At 37.7% G+C, this 21,470-nt stretch overlaps 1 protein-coding gene across 1 annotated transcript in view; it reads right to left on the reverse strand.

The window, feature by feature from the left end:
- Positions 1-21,470, reverse strand: part of LOC120526665 (dynein heavy chain 6, axonemal-like) — a 234,043-nt gene that overhangs the window by 160,373 nt on the left and 52,200 nt on the right. Inside the window, exons 23-27 of the mRNA XM_039749820.1 lie at positions 17,876-18,126; positions 13,385-13,616; positions 11,593-11,646; positions 8,585-8,730; positions 2,371-2,439 (exon numbers count right to left, since the gene is read on the reverse strand). Coding sequence (XP_039605754.1) covers positions 2,371-2,439; positions 8,585-8,730; positions 11,593-11,646; positions 13,385-13,616; positions 17,876-18,126 — 752 coding nt within the window. The remainder of the gene's footprint in view (positions 1-2,370; positions 2,440-8,584; positions 8,731-11,592; positions 11,647-13,384; positions 13,617-17,875; positions 18,127-21,470) is intronic.

Consider the following 21,470-nt stretch of genomic DNA (forward strand, 5'->3'; position numbering starts at 1 on the left):
GTCATTTATGTTAGGTAGAATGCCTAGAGGGGGCTGGGTGGTCTCGTTGCCTCAGAACCCCTGCAGATTTTATTTTTTTTTTCTGTACTCCCTGGCCATCTGACCTAACTTGTATTCTATGTTAATTAGTACTGCCTAATTTTATTTATATATTTGGTCTTTTTCTCTTTCTTCATCCTGTAAAGCTATTTGAGCTACATCATTTGTATGAAAATGTGCTACATAAATAAATGTTGTTGTTGTTCCTATTATATAAAACAGGGACTAAAGTGTTAGTGACCCCAACTTTTTTTTGTGTGCTTTTTCCTTTAATATTGTAATGTTTTGCTTAGCTTTTCTTTGGTACTTAAGATGATGGGGAAAGCATCCAGGCAGGAAAACCTGCACACCTCCATTGTGGACACCAGTGCCCAGTCAACTGAAAACCTCATAAATATTAAAGATTAGTTTTAGCATAATAGTAGCTACCAGTACTGTTGCCTGTTGACACTTTAGAACACCAATCTATCAGTCCATTGGTTTCTTGGCCAACAGACAACAGGATTGACAACTACCACTATGCTCAAACTAATCTTAAATATCCATGATAAAACATTAATTCTTAACTTCCTGCTCCTATAAATGTTAGCTACAAGTATAAGAAATATCAGGAATCCCCATCACTAACCAACAACTGAATGCCATGTTGTTTTCACAGACCCTTCCACTTTTCCAAGCTTTTACCATTTTAATATAGCACTGCCCCCAAAATATGCTGGCTTACATATGCAGACAGCATACTGTTGGGATTTATACAGAAACAATACTGATGCTCTATGTAAGAAAGGTCAGAGCCAACTATACTTTCTGAGAAGGTTGGTGTCCTTCAACATCTGCAGTAAGATGCTGCAGATGTTCTACCAGACGGTTGTGGCGAGTGCCCTCTTCTACGCGGTGGTGTGCTGGGGTGGCAGCATAAAGATGAAAGACGCCTCACGCCTGGACAAACTTGTTAAGAAGGCAGGCTCTATTGTAGGAGTAAAGTTGGACAGTTTAACATCTGTGGCAGAGCGACGGGCATTAAGCAAACTCCTGTCAATCATGAATAATCCACTGCATCCACTTAACAGGATCATCTCCAGGCAGAGGAGTAGCTTCAGTGACAGACTTTTGTCACTGTCCTGCTCCACTGACAGACTGAGGAGATCGTTCCTCCCCCACACTCTGCGACTCTTCAATTCCACCCGGGGGAGTAAATGCTAACATCATTTTTTTTTTTACTATTTAATTTAATATTGTTTCTTTGTATCAGTATACTGCTGCTTGATTATGTGAATTTTCCCTTGGGATTAATAAAGTATCTATCTATCTATCTATCTATCTATCTAACATCTACCAATAGATAGATAGATAGATAGATAGATAGATAGATAGATAGATAGATAGATAGATAGATAGATAGATAGATAGATAGATAGATAGATAGATAGATAGATACTTTATTAATCCCAAGGGAAAATTCACATAATCAAGCAGCAGTATACTGATACAAAAAACAATATTAAATTAAATAGTAATAAAAATGCATGTAAAAGCAGACAATAACTTTGAATAATGTTAGTGTTTACCCCCCGGGTGGAATTGAAGAGTCGCATAGTGTGGGGTCTCCTCAGTCTGTTACTGAAGCTGCTCCTCTGTCTGGAGATGACATTGTTCAGTGGATGCAGTGGATTCTTCATGATTGACAGGAGCTTGCTCAGCGCCCGTCGCTCTGCCACAGATATTAAACTGTCCAATACTGACATACAACCATAATGCAAGCTGCCTATGGTCAAAAAACATGGGCCTCCAAGTGAGAATAACACTAAGAGCCTGCAAAACATCTGCTTTCAGTGCCACTTATAGCAGTATTATACTTTAAAGACAGAAGACAGAATCAAACAGTAAAAAAAACAAAACATAAAAGGGAGATAAGATAATGTAATGTATATCACACATAAGTCTGTATAAGGGCTGTGTAAACTATGCAATATAATTGTAAGGCTTAGTTGTTGATGTTGTTTGTGATTGTAATATTGCTATCACAAGAAGAACATTATACAGTCAGGTCTGATGGCTTTGATTATTGAAAGAGTAAAAGCTGAAGTAGCTAAAACATGGGATTCAAACAACAGAGACAATATACCTGAAAATGTTAAAAGAAAAAGTACATCAATTCATGAACAGAAACCAGTTAAAAACAAATGTTTTTGTTTCCATTCATTTAAATCAAAAATCATATCTGTAGTGCACCTTTATAAATAGTTACTGATATCATATGCTTTAAATAACAGTTCTAAGATTTTAAACTGAGTTTCTTTTAATCTAAATAAAAAAACAAATAGCACTTACCCAGGATTCATAGTAATGAAGACTCCACAGGAATTATTCAAACGAACATCATGCCCTTCAAAAGTAAACCTAGAATTTAAAAACAGTTACAAAGTCAGCTTCACATCAATTAATCAAACATTATTTTATGTAGTACAATTAACATCATGAAACCTCACAAGATTGTACAGTCCAAATATGCCATTAAGATACAAAACAAGCAGTACAATAAAAATATATACAGGAAGTACAAAACTTGCACGACTGCCAAATGCAAAGAACAGCTTAAAAATATAAATTAATATTACAAAATAATTTAGGTATCACTAAGTTTAGGTACTGCAATAATGCATTCATGACACATAGCCTGTTATGTAACAAGGCCTTAGCAAAGGCTTTTCTTGGTGTCACTGTGGTACAGTGGGTCCACGGCTCAGGATATAAATGATCATTAGCCGGCTCATTTTGGTGGGTGCGCACTCAAGCAGCTGCAGGGAGTTAGTGGAGTAATTGGAGCCAGACACACCTGCAAGTGAAGGTGCAGTCGTTCTCACTTGCTTCATTGGCTTCCTGCAATATGCGACTGAGACGCTCCCCCCACGGACGCTTATAAGAACGAGCCGGCACGAGAATTTGAAGGGAAGGATAAAAAGGCAGATCGAAAAGTAGAGAAAAAGATTGAGAGGAAACGAAAGGAGGTTAAAAGATGGAGAGAGGGAAAGCAGAAGGTGGAGATCCAGTGCAAGTGAGCACAAGGAAGGTCTATAAGGCAGACAGCCATGAGGAAGTCCCTTGGAGCACATGAACAGCACGTGGGGGCTGATGGCCACTCCAACTGAGCAATCTGGGTAGCTGGAGTGGCCACAATGTTGCTCAGTTGTAGCAAATCGCTGCAGAGAGGCAGCGTGGCTGTAGGGGAAGGAGAGGCATTCAGTGGGTGGTGCCATGGACTACAGGGACAAAAGCCTGGCAAAGGGAGTGGGAGGCTTGATGAGGTGACCTGCCTGGAGCCAGAGGGGGCCAGAAGGGCCAAAGCCTAGGATTAGCACTGGAGGTGGGCTGAACTGCCGGATAGGCGCTTCCTTGGCTGCAAGGACCCACTCTGGACTGTCAAAGAGACAGCCAGGTTTTAAAGGACTGCACTGGATTTTAAGGACAGTTTCCTGCCCCATGTTTTTAAACTCATTTTAATGGGATATTTATTTTATTGTATTTTAACCTCCAAAGAGACAGCTATTTATGGAGTAATTGACTATTTTACACTACACTCTTTGGATTTTTTGCTTTTTCTTGGATTTTCTTAATAAAAGCACTGTTCACTTTTATACCATCCCCTTGCTTTGTGTGTGTTTGTCCTCACGTTATCGACGGTGGTGGGCTTAAGACGGTCCTGGTGGCATGGAGCCAACCTGAACTGTCACAGTCATTAACACTTACAAAGCACCAATAAAGAGGTTATTCATTTGTGTGAATGTGGCATTTGATATGCTAATAAAATTACTTATGAATATGAATGATTCACTGGCCATATATTGAAGTATCAAGAGAAACATGTCTTATTTAAGACACTTCTGACCATTCCAAGTGATGTTATTTTAGTAGGCCACATTCTACAGATGAGTATCCACTTTACTGATGCTTTATAAATGTTAGTAACATCAACAGAAGCCTTTGTTATGATCTTCTTACATAAGAGTAAACGAGTAATAGATGCATTTTCTGCAGTACCTAAACGAAAGTGTTACCATAATTTATCTACCCGCTTATTGTTTTACTTTCTTCTGTTACAGACCTTTGCAGAGTTACAGCCTTGAACATGAAGCCAGTCCATCACAGAATATGCTGACAGACGTGTACTCTCATTCACATTGGTGCAGTTTTAAGTTGCTTAACACATTAATATTCTAATATTTTTCTACATTTAATGTCTACTTTATGGTTAAAAAGCAACAAGAGAATTTACAAGAAATTTAAACCAGTGCTCATCCAGCCTCTGGAAAAAGAAATGACCCTGTTAAAGGGACATTTTCAGTATTCAACCTACATTAAACAAATTCAGGCTCGTTTTGTACTTTTCCACATATTAGCTAGTGACATAATACAGATTGGTTATTAAATTTTTATTACCTTTTGGAATTGCCTTGAAATCCTTTTTCTGTCCTATTTAAGATTTTGGAACATGGGGATACCAAATATTTAGTTTATTTTTACTAATAAAGCTTACAGACCATGGTTGTCATTTTTTGCTTTGCGCCCTCCCCACTGTAACCTATCATCTATGGGGAGGAGCAAAAGCTTTAGATTTGTCAAAAATTATGATCTCCGGTTTTCACAGATCTCGATGTTTTAGGGTCCCCTGATACTGAAAACCTGCGGTGGGCTGGTGCCCTGCCAGGGGTTTGTTTCCTGCCTTGTGCCCTGTGTTGGCTGGGATTGGCTCCAGCAGACCCCCGTGACCCTGTAGTTAGGATATAGCGGACTGGATAATGGATAGATAGATGCTGCTGAAAACATCAATGTCTCAATGATGTGTGTGTGTGTCTGTCTATGTGTATGTCTGTGTGTCACAGTTTCTTAAGGAATGTCTAGAGTTAAAATGGCTGGATGGAAAAATACCAAACTGGAAACATAGGCCTGTTATAAGATAACAATGTGCTGATTAGTTTTTGAGCCAAATCATGCAAGAGAAACATTCATTATGAATTATTCTTATCAATTGCTATCGTAATCACCTATTTTATGATAAGAAAGATCAGCAAATCAGAAAAATAAATAAATACTGAAATGTTATAGAATATTGCGGTGGGCTGGGGTCCTGCCTGGAGTTTGTTCCTGCCTTGCGCCCTGTGTTGGCTGAGATTAACTCTAGCAGACCCCGTTACCCTTTGTTAGGATATAGCGGGTTGGATAATGGATGGATGGATGTTATAGAAAACTTTGAGTAACTTGGTTCTTAGGACGCAAAGCCTACTGATACTCACATCCGAATTATTTTTCTTCTTTCTTTTTTTTTTTCTTGGGTTATTGTAGACACATTGTCAGTGACATAAGAGACACAGTTGGTATAAAGGTCAATCATTTTACTTCTACAGTAATTTTCTGAACTACCTTTTATTTAAAGTTTCTGGGTTTCATTTTGGGGTTTAGTATTTTGTATGGTTGTTTTCTCAGTTATGATCCTTGTGCATTTTTAAATCTCTTTTCCTGATCCACACTTTGAAAACCTAAGATGCTGACTCCACCATGCCATTTCATTAATTCTTGTTCATGTATTCAAGGATTATTCCATGTGCTGATTTATATCAGAAATTCTGACAGTCCTTACTTAATTTTAAACATTTTTGGACTTTACAATTTGATAGTGCTTGAGTCCTTGATTGGGTAGACATTTTTTAAACTTACTTGTGGGATTCATTTGGTTCCTAAAAAGGTGAAATAATTTGTGGATCAATGGTTGTTTACATGTGATATGCATGGCAGGCCAAATAACATTTAGCGATATCTCAAAATGAATTTCAAGATATCTGGTAATGCTTTTTACATATCTCAAATTGAATTACAGATATCTAAAAATGCATCTATTTTAGGATATCTAAAAAGCATTTTATGATATCTCAAATAGATTTCATGATATCTTGAAATGATATGCTGTACAATTTGAGATATCTCAAAATAGGTTACTGTGCATTTTGAAATATCTCAAATACATTTTGAGATATCTCGAAATCACTTCCTGTAAAATTTCCTATTCTTTCAATGGGACTTCCTGTCTATTTTAAGATATCTCAAAATGTATTTGAGATATCTTGAAATGCACAGGAAGTTATTTTAAGATATCTCAAAATATAATTAAGATATCTTAAAAAGCATGTAAGATAACCTAAAATTCACTGTTGTTTGAGATAACTAAAATACATTTTTGGATATGCAAAATTCATTTCATGATATCTTAAAATGGGTCTCTGGTTAATTTCAGATATCTTACAATATATTTCTAGATATCTCAAGTTGTATTTCAAGATATGTAAAATACATTTTAAGATACCTTTAAAAATTTAATTATTTCAAGATATCTTAAAAGCATTTTTAGATATCTACAGTATAATACAATTTAAGATATCTGAAATACATTTCCAGATATCTCAAAACTGCTTCCTGCACATTTTCAGATATCTCAAAATCAGTTTCCTGCTCATTTAAAGATATCTCAAATATATTTTAAGATATCTTATAATGAACGGGAAGTCCCATTGAAAGAATAGGCATTATTATGAAAGTATGGGTGTTTTTACAGGAAATGATTGAGATATCTTGAAATGTATTTGAGGTACCTTAAAATGCATGACAGGTCAATTTAAGAAATCTGAAAATTCTTTTGAAGATGTCTTGAAATGCAGGCACAGTTATGTTGAGACATTTGAAAATGAAGAGGTGAGTTGCAAAATGAGCTAAGTACAGGAGACAACTTTTTGTGAAAAGGAGAAAAATATTTTTTAAGTATTTGAAATAATATTTTTAAAATTCTTTTTGCAGAATCTGAATATTTTACATTTTTGTAAAAAATAGGAAAAAAACGTACTTAGCAGGTTTTGACGCTAAATCAATGCTATTCCATAAACCTATAAGTAGAAACTTTCATCAAAAGTGCTCTGGATCTTGAAATATTTTTATTATATAACAAAAGAAATACAGAGCTTTTAGTCTCTAAACTATTTAGCTAAAAAGTAATGCTAAAAGTCATGGATTCCTGTTAAGCACTGTTTAAGTAGTAAATTAAACAAGTTATAAGCAATCTCTAGAATGTCAATATTCTACATTGTCTTCATCATATATTTCGGTATCACTGTCTGCCATTGGTTTAGTGTTTTTGTTGGCTGCTCCAATGATTGGGAGGTAGAACTCTTTAACTTTTTCTGTTTGCAGATTGTCCATATTGACTCCCATTTTGCTAAGCAACATTTAGACATCCTTTGCTTTTGCTGGATTAACACAACAATTCAGTGGAAGTGGGTCAGCTGACAAGTTTTTTTTATTTTGCTGCCACGTTTCACAATAGTGTGACTACAAAAGTCGCCCAAATACGTGGTCTTTAATGTTTATGTTGGTTCTTGTTATTTCCGCCACTCGAACTTTTGTCAAATGAAATGGGAGCTTTTTTTTTGCAGACTTTTGCAGTTGCAGATTTGTAGTTAAGCACCTGCCAGTCTCTTCCTAAAAGTCTGAGTGTGGCATATTGAGATGATTGGCTGGTGTACTTAGCAGCTTTTGGAACTAAGCTGGTTATGTATTTAACAGGTTTTGGAACTCACATCAAAATTTATAGCACTATATTTTGGTACTTAGCAGGTTTTGAAGCCCACTTCAATACCAAGCACATAGCCGACCCTTTGATGAATCACAACCAAGCTTCACCTAAAGTTCGCCAAAAAATGTACTTAGCAGTTTTTGGAATTTACCTCTTCAAATGTATTTGAGATGTCTTGAAATCCATTTGAGATATCACAAAATGTATTACAGATATCTTAAAATGTAAAGGAAATTATTTTAAGACATCTCAAAGCGAGTTTCAGATATCCTAAAAATTAAATTACATTTTAAAATATCTCAAATTAATTTTGAGATATCTCTAAATATTCAATCGGCTTGCCATATGCAATATGTTTAGAGTTCAAAGTCATTTTGTTGTATTTTATATCGTTGTGTGATCTCTGGTCCATATTTATAGTGAGACATGAAATTGAATAGCACAATGGTTAATAAAATGGTGAAATAAAGTCTTTACCCAGCATGGTCACTGGTAGAACTGTGCTGATCTTGATTTTATTTTCATATTTTCGGTTTCAGTTAATCAAGCATATAATGTCTGTTGTCAGTCGGATTTATTGATTGCATTGCTGAATTTACATTGCAGGTTACAGCTGTATGTGTGTACTTGCTATTTGTGTTGTATCATATTCAGAACATGTGGTCCTCTGTTCACCTCATTGCCTTACCACATTTTAAGAAAAACAGCCAATTCTGTAAATTTTCTCAACTTTGATCTATTAAGGAACTTAGCAGAAACAAAATCAAAGAATCTTACAGGATAAAACACTTTTGTTCTTTGCAAATTCTATAAGCTCCATTAAAATTAGTTTGGGGGGGACATACCTGTTTCAGACTTTTGCTAAATACTGTCAATTGGCCTACATGTAAATTTTTATAAATTAAACGTAAATCATACAGTAGATAGTACCTTGTAACCTGGTTATCTTTTGCTACCTTGATAGCCTGAATCTGTGATGCAATCACTGAAAGAACTTCCACGTCAATTCTGTTGAATTCATCGAAGCAACACCAGGCTCCAGATTGTATAATACCAGAGAAAAGCTTTCCCATCATCTGCAAAGAGCATCATTATTGTTTAATATAATAGAGTAAGTCTGAAATTAGAAAACATTGCCTACAACTAAATTAAAGTTGTGAATTATTCCCTTTAATATAACAAAGTATAAGATGCTGTTATTAATAAATCATGTTGATTAAGTTTAGCGTTTTATTAAATACTGCAGAGGTTTTCAATGAGACCATCTAACAGCTCTTTAATCAGTTAACAAATTAAACTGAAGAGCACATACCCAAATGTTCATTAGTTTAATTACATAGGCACTCACGTTTGTGTTTTACATTTTCTCTATGAACATATAAACATATTCCTGAACTAGCAACAGGCATTTTATGTTCCAATTTTTAATCTAGCTAGCTTAGCAGTACTAATACACAAAGTGCATTACACTTCTGCATCTTTGGTTTTGTAGCAATGACAGCTCAAAGGAATCAAAGAGTAAGTGCTGGCTGGAATATTAAGGCTTTCAACATATATATACTGTACTGTATATTAAAGCTAAATAATATTAATATTGAGACTACTGGGTTGTCCTAAAGTTGTACTAAAATCCATAATGAATTTAATCATACAAAATTTATGATCAAAATAAGCTATTATTTTTTTCTACCACCGATAACCAAAAATACATATCAAGTAGGTGAAGTTTGTAGAACATTTAACTGAATTCATCTTTAACAGTACGTAACAATATTAAAATCAAAGCAAGCTGCAGGAAAATTATTATACAGTGCATCCAGAAAGAATTCACAGCGCATCACTTTTTCCACATTTTGTTATGATACAGCCTTATTCCAAAATGGATTAAATTAATTTTTTTCCTCAGAATTCTACACACAACACCCCATAATGACAACATGAAAAAAGTTTACTTGAGGTTTTTGCAAATTTATTAAAATAAAAAAAACTGAGAAAGCACATGCACATAAGTATTCACACTTTTTGACATGAAGCTCAAAATTGAGCTCAGGTGCATCTTGTTTCCCCTGATCATCCTTGAGATGTTTCTGCAGCTTAATTGGAGTCCACCTGTGGTAAATTCAGTTGATTGGACATGATTTGGAAAGGCACACACCTGTCTATATAAGGTCCCACAGTTGAGAGTTCATGTCAGAGCACAAACCAAGCATGAAGTCAAAGGAATTGTCTGTAGACCTCCGAGACAGGATTGTCTCGAGGCACGAATCTGGGGAAGGTTACAGAAAAATTTCTGCTGCTTTGAAGGTCCCAATGAGCACAGTGGCCTCCATCATCCGTAAGTGGAAGAAGTTTGAAACCACCAGGCCTCTTCCTACAGCTGGCCGGTCATCTAAACTGAGCGATCGGGTGAAAAGGGCCTTAGTCAGGGAGGTAACCAAGAACCCGATGGTCAATCTTTCAGAGATCCAGGGGTCATCTGTGGAGAGAGAAGAACCTTCCAGAAGGACAACCATCTCTGCAGCAATCCCGCCTGGAGTTTGCCAGAAGGCACCTGAAGGACTCTCAGACCATGAGAAACAAAATTATCTGGTCTGATGAGACAAAGATTGAACTCTCTGGTGTGAATGCCAGGCGTCATGTTTTGAGGAAACCAGGCACTGCTCATCACCTGGCCAATGCCATCCCTGCAGTGAAGCATGGTGGTGGCAGCATCATGCTGTGGGGATGTTTTTCAGCGGCAGGAACTGGGAGACTAGTCAGGATAAAGGGAAAGATGACTGCAGCAATGTACAGAGACATCCTGGATGAAAACCTACTCCAGAGCGCTCTTGACCGCAGACTGGGGCGACGGTTCATCTTTCAGCAGGACAACAACCCTAAGCACACAGCCAAGATATCAAAGGAGTGGCTTCAGGACAACTCTCTGAATGTCCTTGAGTGGCCCAGCCAGAGCCCAGACTTGAATCTGATTGAACATCTCTGGAGAGATCTTAAAATGGCTGTGCACCGACGCTTCCCATCCAAGCTGATGGAGCTTGAGAGGTGCTGAAAAGAGGAATGGGCGAAACTGGCCAAGGATAGGTGTGCCAAGCTTGTGGCATCACATTCAAAAAGACTTGAGGCTGCAATTGCTGCCAAAGGTGCATCGACAAAGTATTGAGCAAAGGCTTTGAATACTTATGTACATGTGATTTCTGTTTTTTTATTTTTAATAAATTTGCAAAAACCTCAAGTAAACTTTTTTTTTAACATTGTCATTATGGGGTGTTGTGTGTAGAATTCTGAGGAGAAAAATGAATTTAATCCATTTTGGAATAAGGCTGTAACATAACAAAATGTGGAAAAAGTGATGTGCTGTACATTTTTATTATACATTTTTGTAATGGACAGTATCAAGCTTATACTTTAAATTTGTCTTAAATGAAATTCACATTTATTTAATCAGTGATGTAACAAAATTAATGCAGGGTCAGCAAAATATGTAATATTTCAGAGGGTGCTTGTTTATTCCTGTTTTCTTAAATGTGAACACTGGAGAACATTGGAAAACAAGCAGGTAATTAAAGCTGCCATTTATTGGAGCCCACCCTAACAGAACAACATGCAAGCCAGGTATGAGCCCAAGTGCCACGTCATTAGAGAGCACACCAAACAAAGCCAAGTCTGACCTGACACTTAACCTTGCATGCTTGTCAAATGGATGTGGCATGGAATCAAAAGACTCACATGAAGAAAAGGCATAAACTTGTATAGGAAGTACACTGATGCTGAAACGCCAAGGAGATGGCGACTATGTGGGTAGCAAAAAACATTTTTTCAGGTTATGCCAACATAAAACCTTTGTAACAGTAATTTTGCATGGATTTACCCACTTCAGATATCTGTAAAACGTTTCTCTTAAGAATGGTTAATAATAATAACTGTATGTAAAATCTTACCTTATAATCTATACTTTCAGAACAGTTAAAGACAATGCATTGCTTTCCAAGAGCCTAAAAACAAAGATAATACAAAAAAGGGTCACACAGACTTAATGCTAAAATTCAGCATATTTTTAACATTACATTAGAAGCAACAGTTTTAAAGATATTAAAAGTATACTGTTATTTTATCTTATTATACAACATCACTTTTGAAAGTTAAAAAAATGAAAAAAAGAAAAAAATCAAATGCTGACCGAGTGGCTACTTAATTATACTTACTTTATATTCTAATAATTAATATTTTTCCCTTCTTATTTTTCTTGTCCTGTGATTTCATTTTAGTTTTTTGTTTAAGGCTGCCATCTCATTCTTATCTGGAACAACTGGAATTGCTTGATGCATGACTTCATAGTTGCAATGGTACATAGGTCAGCATCTTGCAATCCTTGGTTGTCCATTATTACGAATACTTCTAAAAATGTCTTGTGTGTTTTTTTTTTAGTTTTACGGCTTTGATCTTTGCTTCTGAACTTTTTTACTAAAGATTTAGTTTAGTGTTTTGACTCAAATGTGTTGATTACTTGATCTTTTGATTTAGATATACAGTATATATATCCTAACACAGAGTCACGGGGGTCTGCTGGAGCCAATCCCAGCCAACACAGGGCGCAAGGCAGGAACAAACCCCGAGTAGGGCGCCAACCCACCGCAGGGTAAACACACACACCCACACACACACTAGGGACGGAAAATAGTTCAGTAGCTACCCTTTTTAATGCTGGCATCTTATGCCTTTCACCAACCACAAGAATGCAGAGGGGTGGCGAAATATTCTCAATTTAAATAAGATAGAACTTGGTTAGTATTTGGTTACTGTCTTGCTTTATTAAGGCATGTCACTGTGATCTTTGGTTTCAGTCGTCACCAGAACATATGGTATAAATTTGGTTGAATGACCATTCCTCAGTGGATAAAAAACTGATATGTTACAGCCAGGGTTTATTCCCTGGCTAATGCTTATTTTGGTTTAGTTTTTGTTTTTGTAATTTTTGAATTATTTGTACAGTATGTCACTTCTGTTAGGCTTTCCTATGATTTAGGAATTATAGAACATGACTTTAAATTTGCACCCACTACTTGGGCTCTGTGGGTGGTACCCCAAGAGGATGGGGCCACCCTGATGTCACTGCTGCTGAGACATCCCTCTGGCTCGATATTGAGACAGCATAGAGGATCACAGTAGTGGTGTGTGGAGTTCATAGTGGAGTCTTTTGTAAATATTGATTTTTGTTTCGATTTACTGGCCTTGTGAATGTTTTTGTTTGGTTTATTAGATTTCTGTTGTTGGATCGGATATTGGGATTTGTTAACTTGAGACTGACCTTTATGTGACTCCTTTTTTGCTCTTTTAAGCCTTTTTGATATATTTTAAAATGGTGTTTATAAAGATTTTTGGTGAAACGTACCTCTACAAGAAAGTAATGAGTTCTCTCCCTTATAAGGCATTTGTGGTATTTCTTGAGTCTTTTTTTAACATTTAAAGCCAGTTTCCAGATTTTGGGTCTGTGTAGGCCACAGCCAACAGGTTGAAGTTGTTACGTAGTCTAACCGTGCATGCAACTAACAAGGCTGCTAAAATAAAGCTGTAAATGCACTGTTAACTTAATATTTAGCTATAATTGTATATAAAGTGAGTCTGCACTAAGCTTGATGTACAACATTGATCGGTTAAAACACACTTGCACAACGACAGATGTTAATGTTTTATAAATGTATTTTATTTTTAAAACGAATGAAGGAACTGTACCTTTGCTAGGTCTTTTACTGTCTCTGTTTTCCCAGTTCCAGCCGGCCCTGCAGGTGAACCTCCCAAATGTAAATGCAATGCCCCAGTTAGAGTCAGCCAGCAGCGATCAGTAAGTGGTGTTATCACCAGTCTAGGCGTACAGCCTAAATACTCAAATCCATATGTAAATGAAGCATGGGCTTGAATGACATAACATGTAGAATCCTGCTCATTCCATTCATAGCGTAGCTGCCTAATACAAAAGGAAAGAAGACACAAAAACTTGAACTTTGATTGGCAGATTACACATATACTGTAAATACAGCTATGTCAAAATGACAGTTCTATTAAAGAATGACACAAGGAATACAGTGTGGCAGAGTAGCTGCGAGAATCTGACTTTTAAACCTCATGGCTGCCAGTTTAAATGTCCACTCTGTTCCACTGCGCATGAATTAGCAAATCACTTAATTTCCAAGTTCTCCAAATGAAAAAAAAATTTCTTAGAACTCTCCTGTGATAAAGGTGTCAGCCATATGTTCTGTATGGGTAATCAATAAAATAGCTATATTTTATTGATTACCCAGTGAGAGAGAGAAAGAGAAAGAGAGACTCTCTTCCCTAATTTGATTGGGTGGTTTGGTGCCGTATTAAAGAACAGCAAAGCACAGCACTCAAACAGTATTCCCACTCATCTTTCAATGCCTGCTCTATTATTTGTTGCTGCCGGTGTTATGGCCCCAACTCAACATTTAAAGTGGTCTGTCGGGGACCTGCCAGTATTACTTCTGGGCTTCTCTCCAAAATTATCTGCAATGACGGGGTCCTCAATGACTCTTCCAAGACATCTTGGCTTTTGGACAGTCTATACTTTAGTGTCAATAGCAAACCGTTTGAGTTTGGTAGAAGTTCCTTGGTGCCCTCTAAACTTTTGAGGAAATTTTACTTTCTCTTTCTCTCTTGGGCCTGTCTTAACAGTTCAGGAGCCACCAGAACAGTGATCTGCCTCTGACAGGCCTTAGTGTACCTGCAGCTGTATTTCTCTTTGACCAGTTAAATGACCAAGGAGCCAAAACAGACTTAGAAGTCGGCAGGAAGGCCATCTGCCTATAATGTCAGGAACAGCCTTTGCTTACCCAAATCTGCTTCTTGAAACAACTGATTTGTTTGACTTCAGTTTTTGACACCAGTACAACACTTCTTGCACTTGAATATTGGTATGAACTTCTGGCAGGAGTCAGGAAAACTCAGTGTGGCATGCATGGCAACATGGCATTAACCCAGTTTTTATTCTGCCTGAAACCTGGGCATAGGAAATACTGGACAGAGTGTTTTGTTTTTTTTAAATTTAATCAATTCACTGCTGTTAATTTTTATGACTATTTTATAGGCAGCAGTGAAGATCAATAATCAGTCACTATGGTCTGCACATTTAATAAGCTTTACATTCATATACGTAACCTGTTTATGAAATATTATTCTTGTATATACTCTATACATACTGTATGCATCCATCCATCCATCCATTATCCAACCCGCTTTATCCTAACTACATGGTCACGGGGGGGTCTTCTGGATCCAATCCCAGCCAACACAGGGCGCAAGGCAGGAAACAAATCCAGGGTAGGGTGCCAGCCCACCGCAGGTCGCACACACACACACACCAAGGACAAATTAGAATCGCCAAAGCACCTAACCTGCATGTCTTTGGACTGTGGGAGGAAACCGGAGTACCTGGAGGAACCCCATAAGGGGGAACATGCAAACTCCACGCAGGGAGCGAACCCAGGTCTCCTTACTGCAAGGCAGCAGTGCTACCCACTGTGCCACCGTGCTGCCCTACTGTATATATATATACATATATATATATATATATACATATATATATATATACATATATATATATATATATATATATATATATATATATATATATATATATATACATATATATATATATATATATATATATATATATATATATATATATATATATATATATAGATATAGATATATATAGATATATATATGTATATATATATAAAATCCTAAGCCTAATTTTATGTGACATTTTTATGTCACTTTTTTGTCACGCTTTTAAACCTACATGTATATATTTGGTATCATTCTTTTCAGAATTCATTGAACTTTAATGTGATGTTGTTAGATTTTCAGAATCTTATTCCATTTTTAAATTATAAACTAAAATATCAAGAAAGTCATGGGGCGGCTTACTAGGCTGCAACTGGGGGTTGGACACCAAAAGATGCCAGGGGGGCTTGTACTATATCTTTAAATACAATCACTTTCTCCAACAGAGCGGCTCAGCTGAGGATAGATGGGGGCCCAGCATCTGTCCCCGGGTTTGGCGAGCGAAGTGAGCAGTGGGTGGGGCCTCCTAGTATATATATATACTGTATATATATATATATATATATATATATATATATATATATATATATATATATATATATATATACAGTTTATATATATATATATAATATTTTTACATTATTTGCATTTTTTTTGTATTTTGTTACATTGCTTAAATTAATTTTCTATTATACAGTAAATTCTTGCTTTTTTGCATTATTAAGCTGTAACAGTCTATGAGAGACATTTTTAAGGTTATTCCATTAGAAACACTAAGAACATTTTCCCTTTCCAGAGAAGTGCCTTTTAAACAGTGATTGGTTTATTGTAAGAGAACAGTGTCATTAGTCAAAAGTAATAAAACATGGCACTTGAGCTTGAACATGGCCACTGGACACTGTGCACACCACAAGCACGATCCTGTTTAACCTTGGAGCTTTTAATTTGTGGCCCTCCATAACCATCAACCCTCCAATCATCTACCCACTCTGACAGCACCTGGTAAAGATAATGGCTGGATCACAGAGACCACCACAGCTAACTGCTGCAAACATCTCAGTTGACTTCACAATGGGATTTTACCTGTAGTTTGGATGTAGTTTGTATGTTGAACAATTCATTAATACAAGCTAAGCATAATATTATTATTTTTGTCATGATTATTTTTTTTACTGTGGTTGCTGTTATTTTTCGTCCAGTTTAGCTTTAATGCAGTAACATAGTCAGAACACTGAACCTGCTCCATCTGTAGAACTAATGCTCCATGCTGGACAAATGGTTTTACTCAAGAGGCACGTTGCTGTTGTATACTCAGCAAAAAAAGAAACGTCCCTTTTTCAGGACTGTGTATTTCAACAATAATGTTTTAAAAATCCAAATAACTTTACAGATCTTCATTGTAAAGGGTTTAAACAATGTTTTCCATGCATGTTCAATTAACCATAATCAATTAATTAACATGCACCTGTGGAATGGTCGTTAAGACCTTAACAGCTTACAGAAAGTAGGAATTTAAGGTCACAGTTCTAAAAACGCAAGACACTAAAGAGACTAGTCTACCGACTGTGAAAAACACTCAAAGAAAGATGCCCAGGGTCCCTGCTTATCTGCGTGAACGTGCATTAGGCATGCTGCAGGGAGGCATGAGGACTGCTGATGTGGCTAGGGCAATAAATTGCCATGTCTGTACTGTGAGACGCCTAAGACAGCGCTACAGGGAGACAGGAAGGACAGCTGATCATCCTCGCAGTGGAAGAGTCCGGATCTCAATCCCATTGAGCACGTCTGGGACCTGTTGGATCGCAGGGTGAGGGCTAGGGCCATTCCCCCCAGAAATGTCCAGGAACTTGCAGGTGCCTTGGTGGAAGAGTGGGGTAACATCTCACAGCAAGAACTGACAAATCTGGTCCAGTCCATGAGGAGGAGATGCACTGCAGTACTTCAAGCAGCTGGTGGCCACACCAGATACTGACTGGTACTTTTGATTTTGAGCCTCCCTTCATTCAGGGACACATTGTGAAACATTTTTAGTTTATGTCTTATGGTGTTGACTCTTTTACTGTTCATACAAATATTTACACATTAAGTTTACTGAAAGTAAAAACAGTTGAAAGTCAGAGAAAGTTTCTTTTTTTGCTGAGTATATTTTCTTACTTAGTTCACAAATGAGCTGTGGTACCATAATAGGAAAAATAGCACAAAGAAAATCAAGAGACATCAGACACCTCCAGGTCTAAATACAGAAGTTCATCAAAAAGAAAAACTCAACAAAAGCCAAACACATCAAATACAAAATGATAATCAAATTAATTGTAAAAAACTATGCAAAAGTCCAGAATCCCTAAGCGATTATAAAGAATCTTGAACAAGAAGAAGTCTGAAGTCTTTTATACTGCTGCAGGGATGATGTCACAGGCCCTGACCTTCAGCAGTCACAAGGTAGCCATAAGGGATTGTTTTCAACAATCAAAACAATAAAATGGTTGTGCCCAAAAAAGGTGAAAATAAGGTTGCGGGAAATACAACATTAAAAAGGAATAATATCTTCAAGGACCAAAATTACGCTAAAAAAATATACAGAGCTGGACACTGCACCTAGAAAAAATCCCACATTCTTATTATCCAATTTTATTACATTACCTTTTCCATTCAAAGTCTTCAGCTTTGAAAATGTTATTTTTAATCAAATCCATTAGCACATCTCTACAGTGAATGTAGATTGTAAGTAAGGCCTCCAGTGTAGTTTGTTGGTTAAAAGTGAGGAGCTCTAAGGCGAGCTCAGCAAGTTCATCAAGATGATCCAGCAGATCCTGGTTTACTTTCTTCATACATTTAGCAGGATTTCCGTCACCAAAGCAGAGCTGGCAGTCTTTGTTAAACATTACTTGGCTCTGAATGAAAGATAAAGCATAGCAGTTTTAATGTCATGTAGCAGTTTTATAGTCATGTGTCAGTTTGGGTTTGCAAAAGGTGCCTGGCTCAGGTAAGTCAAATCTTCCATACTTCTTACATACTACTTGTCATTACCTTGCAGTAGACAACCTCAAATTACACCACTCACAAATTTAACTGAAATCCACCTTGAAATTTAGTAAAACACAAGATGGCTTTATTAATAGGTATGAAATTAAATACAACACTTAAAACAACATTAGTATACTAAATAATTAATTCATATAATAAAGCTCTTAAGAAGATGGCATTATTTTAAACAAAAGGCTGAAACAATAGTGCTCAGACAAATACTTAATTTCTAGCTCTGTCCTTGTTTCATTTTAATATACTATGTATATTAAATGACTTGCCATAATTTACATATATTGCATACAAATGAGCAACTGCAACAATGATCAGGATTATTGGATGTATATTCTTTAATGTAGATTAATATATTGAAAATGGTAAGGTTTTATTCAAGATATTTAAATGAAAGAAACAGCTTTCTGACAAGTAAGCATTTATTCTGGGTGAAAAGTGTAAAAAAGTATAGAAAGAGGGATTGTCATCAGGAAGGCAAGCTTTCTTGATAAGAACACCATTGTACTATGGCATTATAAATGTTTACTTAACCTTCTCCCTGAGGCTTTAGGAAATTCTGTAAAGTGCTGATTTAGGTTATGCAGGGTAACTGATTGCACAAGCATGCTTTGTTATAATATGCGCCACTTCTGATTCACTTTACAAGCTGGTGCTTTGATATTGTAGCAGTGACATCAGAAGAGTGGGTTTAGTTTGTATGAGCTTGAAATTTCAAAGGCAGGGACATTTAGATTCTACTAGCTTTTCTCCCATGTAGAAGACCTAGACTGGTAGTCAAGTGGCCCCAGTTTTCCTTTAAAATCAAATCTGATACAGAGGCTTACTCTCTGCCATTTTTCAGACCTGAGAAGAGTAGAACAAGCCATTCTGCCTGTTTCTGTCACTCCATTCAAAGGCCATGTAGGACTAATAAACAGAAAAGAGAGCCACCTGGTAGTAAGCATATGGATACAAGATGATTTGCTGCTTAGGTTATTTTTGTCATACTCGTTTTACTTTGGTTATTATTTTGGGCATATAATCTATAATACATAAATAAATGTGTACCTTTCTCTCCTGCCTTTTTTAGTGTTCTGTCTTTTTGCATGAAGTCAAAGATATTAAAGGTAGTGGAACATATCAGGGCTATCAAAAGCATTTGGGACATTTTTGTTCAGGTTTACACAATAAAGAGTATAAAGGGGAGAGTAGACTATAATATATGTAGTGCAATTAGATCATCTTTAGTCATTTTATAGAAAGAAAAAGAAAGTGTTTTAATGATGTATACTTTTATTTTTCAGTCAAGTCAAATTGGGGAGCATGCACTGGTACAGTGCATTGCCGCACCCACTACACGATGAAACAACTCCGAATCCCGGATTGCAACCCCCCAGGCAGACACTCTGTCTAGTCCTAACCTCTGGAAATGACCCTCTATCTGCCGCAGCCAGGTGTTACGTGGGCGACCCCTTGGCCTGGTCCAGCCATTCGGGTCCCCAATAACGAAGATCTTACAAGCCGGATCACCCTCGGGGAAATGCGCCACATGGCCGTAGTGCCGTAACTGACACTCCCTCACAATGCAGGTAATGTGCCTCATTCGGGACTCCATTAGCAACCGCTCATTCCACACAATGTCAAATCAACGGTACCCAAGGATTCTCTGAATTTCTTTGTCTCAGGTCACTGGATAGCATCCATGTCTCACAACCATACATCAAGACAGTAAACACCAGGACTCTAAAGACTTGGATCTTCGTCCTTTTGCATAGATATCAGGAGCGCCACACACCCCTTTCCAGTGACCTCATTACCCTCCATGCTCTCCCAATCCATCTACTGACTTCATAGGAAGATTCACCAGAGACATGAATGTCACTGCCAAGGTAAGCAAACCTCTTGACAAGGTTGACACTCTCTCCACAAACAGACACACTGCTAATGGCTGTGCCCAAGAGGTAATTAAAGGCCAGGATCTTGGTTTTTATCCAGGACACTCACAAGCCCAGACACTCAGACTCCTTGCTCACTCTCTCAAACACCCCGATCAGAGCCTCCATTGACTCCGTAAAGACCACAGCATCGTCAGCAAAGTCAAGATCCATGAATCTTTCTTCACCAACATTTGCCCCACAGCTACTGGACGCCATGACCTTGCCCAACACCCATTGAACAGAGTAGGAGCTAGAACACATTCCTGATGAACCCCAGAATCAACTGGGAAAAATGCAGAGGTCCTGCTTTCACTATGCACAGCACTTACAGTACCAGTGTACAGGCTGGCCATGATATCCAGCAACCTCGAGGGGATCCCGCGAACCCTCAGGATGTCTCACAGGGCTTACTCAATCAACTGAGTTAAACGCTTTGCGAAAATCAACAAAAGCTGCAAAGAAACTCTGCCAATATTCACGTTTGCGCTCCATGAGAACCCTTAGTGCCAGGATGTGGTCGATGGTAGACTTCTTAGGCGTAAAACCAGACTGTTCCGGCTGCTGGTAGGTGAGCAAGTGATCACAGATCCTATTAAGAATGATTCTAGCAAGGACCTTACCCGGCACCGAGACCAGTTGCTGCAATCCAGGCGATCACCCTTCCCTTTCCAGATAGGGACAACAAGTCCCATTTTCCAGTCTGTTGGGATGATGCCAGTCTCCCAAATGGAAGCAAAGATTGCTTGCAATGCCAGGAAGACAGCCTCACCACCAGCCTGGAGAAGTTCACCCTGGATACCAAAGATCCCTGCAACCTTCCCCCCCTCAGCTGGTTCACCACCTGTGCAATCTCAGTGAGACTCACAGCTGGAGGACCAGCCTCAAGAACCGTGGACTCAGAGATATCCAACATCCGAGCCGCAGGATCAGCTTTCAACAACTGCTTAAAGTAGCCAGCCCAGCAGGTCACAACTGCAGTGTCATCCGTAAGGACCGTTCCATCAACTGCCCTGACTGCGACTCTTCGAGGAACAGATTAAGATGTGCATAATGCTTCAGTTCCTCTGTAGGCAGGATATGGGTTGCTAGACCACAGATGGTGTGTCACTTGCTCACAGATTCCTCTCACAAATGCCTCTTTATCTGCACTCAGAGCCTTCACAGCCATCCCTCTCAGTTCCTGGTACAGGCCAGAGTTGCCATTGAGCCGTGCGCTGCGACTCCTCTCCATGATATTCAGGGTGCCCTGCAAGATGAAACACTTCCTTCTGGGATAGATT

The sequence above is a fragment of the Polypterus senegalus genome, chromosome 3 (assembly GCF_016835505.1).
Source record: "Polypterus senegalus isolate Bchr_013 chromosome 3, ASM1683550v1, whole genome shotgun sequence".
NCBI lineage: Eukaryota > Metazoa > Chordata > Cladistia > Polypteriformes > Polypteridae > Polypterus > Polypterus senegalus.